The following is a 10,525-nucleotide window of genomic DNA, read 5'->3' on the forward strand; positions in this document are numbered from 1 at the left end:
TTGTCACAAGAGTTGTTGAGAACCACTGTCATAAGTGTAATTAATACAAATAACAAATTAAATCAATTGGATTAACTTTCATTTATTTACACCAAACCATAAAATAAAATAAATCTCCATTTAACAAGAGTATTATCTAAAAATATCACCTACAGCATTCTGAAAGTACAATTTCCTTATCACCTGCAGCATCTTTTTCATCTTTTGCAACATTAGAATTTTGTCCCAAACTACAATCAAAATCTTCACCATCAATTATTATGTCTAAACTAGTAAAAGTCTGAAAAGTCATTAACTGATTACTTCCAACTCTAACACCTTAAGATTTAAAAGCAACCCTTAAAACTATCCCTGAAAGTTATTTCCCTGAAATGTAAATCACGCATTTATCAGTTTACTGATTCCTTTGGAGTGAGAGATTCATTTGAAGACCATATAGTCTGAAAAAACAAGGCCTATATCTGATTTATAATTTCATTTAATAAACCTTTTATTATTCATTACAACTTATGTCACTATCAACATATTACAAAATAGAAAAAAAAATTTATCTTCACTGCACTACTTAAGTTTTAAAGTCTGCACACCATTTTTGCATTTCTGCCCCAAAAGGGCTATACAAGTGTACATCAATAGAGCAGTAATAAAATATATCCCTCTTGCTGAAAAGCAAAAATGCTGAATTAGCTTTACTGGTATTTAGCACAGTATGAAAGCTTGATTTTGATCACGGAACTACAAGTCTCATATTACATGCTTTTATCTCAGGAATTCGAGATCAGCCAATAAAGCAACTTCTCTCAGTTTCAATATCCAGATGAGTTTTTCTGTGTGACAGAAGATGGATGGATCAGATAGCCAGAGAGAACCTTTTCCTATAAATATATCCCGACAGCTTTTTATTCCCACTCTTAAAATTAATATTTTTCTTTTCCAGTTTTTTCTGAGGTTCAGTTAATTGATGAGCCTTACTGAGTGCACAGTACTTCATTACGCTGTATGTCAAGGTCCACATAGGCATTATGATGTGTATTGGCACACATTGTAAAGTGGTACACATTCCCTGCAAGCTCACAATCTTTAATACACATTTTTCTTTCATACTTCATCTATCTTTTTAAATATACATTTGGGGAAAAAGAAGAATGCTAAAGAAAATATTTCACCTTTGTTAAATGAATGAGAGCTCTAAACAACAGACGAGAATTCAACACAGCCTGAAGTACTAAACTACTTTTCTGAAGTTCCCCCCCAGTTTCTTTAAACACAACTTCTTCCACATTTCACATATCAAAGGATCTCAATAACATTCAATTCCTAAAATTTCCAAGAATCATCACCTTCGTTAAAGGTCTTCAAATACTTATATTGTGAAAGAGCAGAGGGTGACAAGAAGTCTTTCCAACTTTATCTCTGGACTGTACATACATTGCACCAGTTTCTCATTGCAAGATATTCACATAGAAACTGAAATTCAAAAACACAGTTTCACAAACAAGTGAATCTTCCAACCCAGGTGCTGCAAGAATTGGAGCTAACAGTTTTGTCTGAAACACCAAAAAAAAGGTCCTATAATTAAAACTGCAAGAAAATAAGGGTAACTTCATTCTAGGTACCCAGCATTCCACCTTTAAGCCAAGTCTAAGTGAAAAAACCTAACTTGTGATCCAAGCCACTACAGATATGATTGTTACTAATGTTTATTAGACACCTCGTCAGACAGTTTAAAGATACGCAACTTAATTAATAAGGAGCAATAAATATTGTGCTTTATGAAAGCTTCCACATCTGACCAACTGGTAAGTCTTACAGTAGTCTAATAAGGCACTTGTGAGATTTCCTTACCCAAACTAGAAGCTGAAAATCCACAAATTGTAAATAAAATCCTTACTAAAACCTGAGACAAAGATAATATTCCCATTTATTTCAGTAGGAATTAAATTTGGATCTAGTTGACCTTAGGCAATTCACTTATCTTCACTCTCAGCCAAGGCAATGAGAAACTGAATTAAGAAGAATGATCTCAAGATGTATGAATTTTAAAATGACGATTTGACACACGGGGTGTCTGAAATTAAATCTTTTTCCTTGAGTTGGCAAGAGAGGAAATGAACATCACTGTGCCCATATGTAGGCTTTGAAGGAGGTGGAGGTGGGACAAGTCAAAAAGGGGATCTAACCAAAAAACAGATGTTGGATCAGAGTAGAAATTTCCTGTGTGTTTTTTTAATTCCCAAATTTGCAGCACAAGATCTGTAAAATCCTTTACAACATTTCCAGCTGTATTCTAAAGTTCTAAACCCACATAATAATCCCAATATAGCATAAATCTGTATCAACTAAAAAGCTCCTGTTATCTTTCCATTATTTACAATCCAATAGCACAAAAGAACCAAAAATCAGTGACTCCACTGAAGTCAAACTTACACTTTATTATCAGCCTTCTAACTTCTAACATCCTGTTTGGCACCTTTAGCAAACCAACTACTTAGCCTTTTCAGACTTTCTTCAACATCTTATCCACCAAAGTTCTTGAGCTCTTACGCTGCAGCATAAATAATACCTGGCTGAAAAAAAACTGGCATGAGTCTACTGACTGGATCTTCTAAAGGGGAAACTCCTCTTGACTTCAAAGAAAATTCTGGAAAGAGATCAGCATTGAACCCTCTCTACTCCAGCTAAACTCAGTGGGAGTGTGTTTTTATGTTTTATTTACTACCTTCAGTGTCAGCAAGTACCGAATGTTTTTTATCATCTCCAAAGTCATCAAAAAGAGGTACAGCACACTGATATTAATTTAATAGTTTATAATTTAATTCTAAATTACAGTTATAAAAATACTTTCTATTTATTAATTTACATACTTTTTCAATAACTTTGTGTGCTTTACATCTCATGAACATTAAGAAACTAAATGCTGCCTGGGAATCTGCAACAAAACAAAAAAAAGTCCCATTCTTATGATGTATTCGTCAATAAAAAGATCTGTCTACCGAGTTCTGTATTGACAAGGCCTCTACATGTAGAGGAATATGAAGGGGTGGAAATTTTGAAAGGCGACACAGAATCTAAATACCTCGGAAATTCAGGATAAATACATAATATGAGGTAAGAATGGTGGGTAAAGGTGAAAGGGAAAAAAAAAAAAGGATAAAAGATCTTAGCCCTGTGCAATTAATATACTTTCTCTATACTGGTTTCATTAAGTATCTTTAAATAACATCATCCTTTTAAAAAGTCAAGGAACAAGAATCCTGCAATATAAAGTTCAGGACATCTAGCTTCTTCTTTCTCTATTAAAAATACACTTCATATGCAATTTTCAGCTGATAAAAAAAACCCTGAATGTATATTATGATGTAATTCTTGCATATTGTATTTGTCATAATGAATCAATAGATTTGCAGCAAATTTTTATAGTACTTCTTAAACTAAATAAATTAAATTGAAAATGAAAATAGCCTAAATAGTTATTTAAGGAGAGACTCCAAATGTGAATTTGTTCCTAGAATATATAATTATGTGAAGATAAAAAGAACATGAAATACAGTATGTCTCAAATCAGTTGCTCTGAGGTACAGCTAAAAGATTCAAATAAAACAGACACGCATTCTCCTCCCAGGTAGCATAATATCATACGCCTCATTTTTAACGCTGTAATTTGAATCAACAATCAACCATCAAATACAAGTGGTTAAGACAAATACACATAATTGTCATATGGACTGAGGTTTTCATTGTTATTCTTGAGTTACTTTAAAAATAAAGTTGAGAGGTTTTGACCATATGTTTAAAACATGACAGTACATTGCAAATTCTAAACTAGCAAATTAAAACTGCAAAAATAAGACGCTTGCATCCATCTCTTGATCCAAGAGTCCAAGAGTGTCATGCAGTGAGGAGATGAGGGAATCTTAAGAGTATGTGTTTTAGGTCTGGATATTTAGGCATGTAGCATATAAATAATTGCAACCTAGGCACTGAAGCAGAAGTTAGATGTCTAAATTAGAAGACCCAAGCTTTTGTTCATTATGATACGTATTTAGCATGTAGAATTTGTGTTCCTTTCCAGTTATAAAACAGATAGTAATGTACACTGTGCTTTCCAGTGATAGTACACTGAACAACTGTAAGTAATTCTGAGTATTGCATCCCATATGACAGCCTAAATTTATGACAGAAATCCTACAAGGTAACATAGGACACATTAGCATTGTAGAGCCACACCTCCTACAGTCACAGCCACATACAGCAGAGCAAGAGACTAGAGTTTTACTTGCGACTTATTTTTGCTTTGCTTGTGGTAGACGCAGCCCTCACCAAACCATATAACTCCTAACATACTCCACGTCTTAGTATACCTAGCTAGTGGTACATTAAAACACAAGAGAATGATGCTTATTACTTAGCCATGTTTAGCCACTACCCTGTTGTAGAGTAGAGTAGGATGCACTGATTTAAAGTGGCAGAAGATGAATATTCACACCGAAGCTGACACTCTGACCTTAAATAATTATATTTTTTCCAAAGTATTGTAAGTCATGCAATGTAATTAAAAACTGGATTTTAATTGTCTCTATTTTACATCATTTAAATATCTAGTCCTCTGTAACTTATTACATAAACTTTAACATCTTTTAAAAATCCAACCATTTTCACTACTATGGAAACCACAGCACATAAGCCTTTTTCTAAACCTAAATCATATAGGTTATTACCCCTCATTGTTTTGATTAGAAAGCTATTAAATAATGTCACCACTTGATACTTAGCCTTTAAATTTCTACTGTGTATTTAATATACAGACAGGTTGTAAGCGTTCATTTGTGTATAGCAACATGTTTCTTTATTTTAAGCAGCTCTTTCCTCTTCTACCCTGCCTGTCTGCCCATCCTCCAGGTCTTAACACTAGATATCAAACAAACCAGTCATTTTACATTTCTTCTCCATTTTCCTCACCATTCCAGTGGTGTAAAGACCTAACTTGTCCCAGCTGGAATTCAATTTCTTGAACAGGACTAACCAAAACCGAACAAGCCTCAAATACAGTCTTTTGCAATGGCACTAACATTTCCCTGTTTGACTGGAAGTACTTGATCTGATGTATCTGAGGACTTAATTTGATTTTTTTAACAGCTGTACTGTATTGGCAGCTCATAGTCCTCCTATGATTTGTGAGTATTCCAAGGTTCTCTTCTTCAATCACTTGTAACTGATAATGTCAGTTTCTAGTCTGGGTTATTAGTCTCAAAGTACCTAATAATTCTGTATCCTTGAATTTCATCCCAGTCTTTTACACCACTTCTTTAACCATCCAGTTCTTCCCTGCTGTGTCCCTTAGCATATTCCTAATGCATTAAAATTCCATTTTAACCTACATGAAAACATAATATTAAGTCTGTAGGATGAGACCAATGTCAGCTGCTCTCAGACCACCTCTCCTTCCAGCCAGAAGGCTCCTGCTAAGCTCGAGGACAACCATCAGCAGCAGATGAACAGCCAGCCCTCCTCCCTGCTGCTCAGCCTGATCTTTTTATAAAACAGAACACAAAATACATGACAAATTCCAGTCAAGTGTTGTGAGTCACCATCAGTAGCAATCTCCTGATTACCTGCAGAAATCTCCCTAATACTGCAACATCTGCTGCCACCTCCATTCTAGGTAGATCCTAGCACATTTTACAGTTCTGATCTAAATCCATGTCTTTAACAAATTCTCATGTAGCTCCTATTTAGTAAAATTATTCAAACCTTTAATAGTAAATTAATCAGCCCTATTAATAAAAACAGCATACACTGGGGTAATGCCAAGAGAATGACGCAGAACTAGGATCTCCTTGTACGGAACATAAAACAGTATTTCTGAAGCAAACAAAATTAAGAAATTAAGAGAACAGAATAAAATGAAGATACTGCAAAAGGAATGTGGTGTCCCATTGATGAGTCAGGTGTTTGATAACTTTTGTACAATATACAGACTAGTATAAATAAGAGTGAAATTGATATTAATGAATTCTACTAATAGATATTAGAAAATTCTATTTACCATCTAGCCATTAGCCCAATTACCTTTTGCTTTTCACCTCTCCTTTTCCGTAACTTTCCTCCTCAAGCAGTCCTATGTTTTGAAATCAGTTGCAAAAATACAAAATTTTTGGCTAAATTAAACAGGAAAATTAAGGGAAAACAAAGACCAAGCCATCTCACTATGAAGTCTAGGACCTTTTATTTTGCCTCCAATACAGCTCCAAGTGGTTAAACCTGGACTTTTACAAATTAGACTGCACAGTATATAACCAAATTTTTATATATTTGGGATTTTTTTAGACAAAACTGAATTATTTTAGTTTTACAAGAGCCCTGGTAGCAACACTCTAACACCACCTACATTTTACTTTGTGTTTAAAGAAAAATCCTGAAAAACTCCTGAAAAGATTTCAGCACAAAAATCAACTCCTTATTTTCATCAGCCATGAAAGCACTCTATTATTTCCAGGAAACTGTTTTTTGCACTTTAAGCCCCTTCCCCTATTATATTTCCCAGTGTACCCACATAAATGTGATTACAGTGGTGTCTCCATAACTGCCTTGCACATATTGGTCAAAACAACAAAACAATAAAAAAATTTAAAAAAACAAAACCAAAACACTTTTTACAACCATCACTTGAGCTAGTATGGTTTCTAGATCACATAAAGAGGAACATGTTTTTTCTTGAACGGGATTGGTACAGTATGCATTCAAGCACAAGGAAACCCTTTATAGGTTGTTTAAGTATTCAGGTGAGAAAAATGTTAACAGATTAATGTAAAGAAAATTATTAAAATAATCTAATAAAAATCACAGCGAGGTACTGCAGAAGCAAATGTTAAAACTTTAACAGTGACCAACTCCAGACTTAATTAGTGTCAATGGTTGCAAGTAGACTGTGCAGCTTACAATCGCATCGAAGTGCATAGGGAGGATAAGCAGTAAATGATCATGTTTGATGTTTACTGAAGAACTTATATCCTTCGAGGAAGAAAAATGGTTATGAAAATGAAATAAGAGCACTGCAAAAATGAAGCAAGATTTACAGGCATCCATTACAATAAAGAAACCTTCTTGTTTTTTATAGATATTCTAGGAAGATATTATTGCTTGTCTTTGACTTAAAAACCTCTTTGTTGCAAAAGCCCTTGAACCTTTCAGATGCTTTTTCTGACAGGGGGGCAGAAACTGACACAATCAAGTGGCATATCATGCCATTTTGATGGAACTTCTAAAAAACATTCACATCTTCTGAAAGAAAATGATGCACCAAAATACAGCAAGGGCACATGAAGAGCGACAGTGATCTGCTTCATGTCTAATACACAAAAGTCCTTTCATTTTATTTCCTTTTACAGTAAGGAAACATTTTTCCACTTTTACAGAAACAACTGAAGGAATTACATTTGATTTTTTCATCAAAATTCAATGCTGCATAGATACTGTTCTCAGGGAACTGTGATAGCTGGAAGCTGTATGGAGCTTACCTATACAAAGCTCTATGCTCACAACAGCATTGCTTCAGGTATTCTGTATATATAGTTTTTGAGATATCAAACTCAGATCATCTGAAGCAAAACTACAACACTGCCAGCTTTCATTGCACTGAGAACATTGTATTTTTCGTGATTGCCCCACCTCTGAAGTTACATTCCTACCCAATAATTAAATTTCACTTCCAGATGGTGAAGAAAAACGGAAGATGTACGCCCGGTATATCTGAAAGGTGTAGAAAACAGAAGATGCAATCAACAACAAGTGTATTCAAAAATATTAAGAACCCACGATTTTTAAACCAATTTTGTTCTAGGCTTGGCTTGTGTTTTTTAACGTTTGAAGCACTGATTGATTACTGGAGTTAGACTTGGAATGAATGACAGTTCGGACACATTAAACCCAAAAAATAAGTGCATGTAAAGACAATGTCATTCTCAGAATCATTTCTTCTTTGAGAACTTCATATTGAAATCTTCCTCCAATGTCCTTCCAGCTTGACGCAGCCTCTCCCTTAAAGCCACTGGCAGCTTTCCCTTCCCTTCCTTCCAAAGCCATGATCAGGGCAGTCGTGGCTTAGTGTCTTCACTTGGCCACCTGCCCACACGCCTCCTCACCTAACCTCCTCTCCCGCTCCCCCCCATCTCCAGCCACTCTCCAGACCTCCTCACAACTGGTGGACAGGAGGGTGAGCACCCGCCCTCACTCATCCCTCCACAGCACTCTGACAGGTACTCAGAGCACCCCAGGCCAAACGGAGGGTCCTGCTGCTCCCGAGGAGCCGTGGGCTCTGGCTCTGTGTCCCGGCCACCGTGGCTCTCCACCTGAGGGCAGGTGGACCCACCATGCTCCTTTGAAAATTACAAACTCCGGGAAGCAACGGCAATGCTGTTGCCTCGCCAAAGTGTGTGTCACCTGACAACTCCTTTCTCACTTTTCACACAGTGGATTATAACAGGTGGGGGCAAACACGGGTGAGAGGATTTCTTTTAACAGCGCCTCATCCCTGGCCGCAGCGCTAGCAGGGAAGCCCGCCTGTGTGTGCACTGCAGGGTGGGTCACTGCCAGCCGTGTTCGGACACAGCGCCCAGGCCAGGCCCAGCGGCCTGCGGGGATGACAGCGGCTCCCGCTTCTCCGTGGACGCCCTCACACCCAGCGGCGGCCGGCGGGAGGCCGGCGAGGCGGCCCGGGAGCGGGGCGAGGCCCGGGCAGCAGGGACGCAGGGTACGTGCATGAGGGGCGAGACGGCAGCGGCGGGGGGGGGGGAGCGGCCCCCAGCCGGCCCCGGCCTCCCCCTGGCGGCGGCCGCGCCTCGCAGGGCCGGCGTCATCCCATCCCTTCATCCCCGCCCGACGATACCTGCCCGGGGTGCGGAGCCGCAGGCGGCGGCGCGCCCGGCTCCCCGATCCACAGCTGCTCCTTGAGGAGGTGCTGGTAGCTGAGGCAGTGCTTCAGCGCCGACGGCACCGTGCCCATGGCGGGGCGCTCGCCCGGCAGCCAGCCGCAAGGTCGGCGCAGCCTCCTGGCCCGCGCGGACCCCGACCGCCCCGCGCCCGCCGCAGCCACTGGCTGCGGCCCGGCCCCAGCGGCGCCTGTGATTGGCGGAGCGCGCCGGCAGCCCCGCCGCGCCCCCTCCCGCGCCGCCTCGGCCCGCCGGCCTGTCAGCCGCCGCCGCGGGCCCCAGCGCTGGCGAGCCGAGGTGGGCCTCGGCCTAGCGATGGTGGCCCGAGGCGGGCCGAGGCGGCGGCGGGCCCCCGCAGCGGCGGGCCGAGGCGGTCCCCAGCGGTGGCGGGCGGCCTGCCCGGGGGTGGCTACGGGGCTGCCGCCCCGGCTGCCCTCACCTCCTCGCCTCCCCGGGCGCAGAGGGCGCCGGGCAAAGGATCCCCGGCGGTGGCCGCCCGCCTTTGGTTCGGGCGCCACCGCACCCTGCCACGGCGTGGCGGCGGTGGGGGACAAGCCCCTGAGGGGATCTGGGGGCCGTGCTGCCCTGAGCTCGGCGGGTGGGTCGGGTGGGAGCGTGGAGACAGCCAGACGTGCGGCCGCGGCCTCCCTGACAGGCCGCACACCCGGGAGAAGCGCAGCCCAGCCCGGGCTTGCGGTGCGTTTGGCAGGAGGCTTGAGGGGAAGGAGAGTAGCGAGGAGAAGGGACAGGGCTGCTTCAAGACCAAGCCCGCTTGCCCTGTTTGGGGTCCTGGGGCTGGGCAAAGGATGTGGAATAAAACCTGCCCTGCTCACTCAGCCGTTCAGGTCTCTGACAAGAGGCTTTATGCGCACGCTTGCATTTGTGCTTTTCGTTGGGGTAGCAGAAACTTAGGACACAGCAAATGGAATACTTCTCAGCTTTTAACAGCTCTCTCAGAAGCAGCAGGTTATATTTTGTCATCTCCTTCAGCATTCGGTGTGTCAGCCAAATTTCCAAACGACTCTCGAGCGAAACACTGTATGCGTTGGAAATTGTTTCTGGATCATTCCCTTTCTGGGGTATTGGGGATTTTTTGTTAAATTCACTAACCTTTCCCTTGGTCATTTTCTGCAAAAGATTATCAGGTTTACAGCCAAGTCACTCAGTTGTTTGCGGATAGACGTGATGCTCTTAAAGCATTGTCTTTTGCTGTCTTGCATTTCAAGCTTGCTGTTCTGTGCATCCAAAACCTTCCCGCTTTCTGAGTGCCGTTGTAAACCAAAACTAGATGCTGATGGATTGGCTGGGAAGTTTTTGTTTTTCAAGGACAATGACAGCTATTCAGAAATAAAATATTTAAAATATTTTAAAAAATGTATTGTAAAATATCACCGGTGGGCATCTCTGCAATTTCAGATCTGGCAACAGAAAAGGTGCCAGGAGGTTTCTCTACTGACTGTGACAGGAGGCAGTTAGCATCTCTTCTGCCTTCTTCCAGTGAAATATTTGTGAATTCAAAATTCTTGTATTTTCACAGTTCAAAATTCCACTAAGTTTCCAATAAATGCTGAGGCTGGGTACTTGCTTTGGTCTTGTTA

At 41.0% G+C, this 10,525-nt stretch overlaps 1 protein-coding gene across 1 annotated transcript in view; it reads right to left on the reverse strand.

Annotated features, from left to right (window-relative positions):
• HMGCLL1 (3-hydroxymethyl-3-methylglutaryl-CoA lyase like 1) overlaps nt 1-9,130 on the reverse strand; it is an 87,973-nt gene extending 78,843 nt beyond the window's left edge. The window contains exon 1 of the mRNA XM_037392498.1: nt 8,885-9,130. Within this exon, the coding sequence (XP_037248395.1) occupies nt 8,885-9,001 (117 nt within the window). The 5' untranslated portion in view covers nt 9,002-9,130. The remainder of the gene's footprint in view (nt 1-8,884) is intronic.
• Nucleotides 9,131-10,525: the final 1,395 nt, after the last annotated feature.

The sequence above is a fragment of the Falco rusticolus genome, chromosome 6 (genome assembly GCF_015220075.1).
Source record: "Falco rusticolus isolate bFalRus1 chromosome 6, bFalRus1.pri, whole genome shotgun sequence".
In the NCBI taxonomy this organism is placed as follows: Eukaryota; Metazoa; Chordata; class Aves; order Falconiformes; family Falconidae; genus Falco; species Falco rusticolus.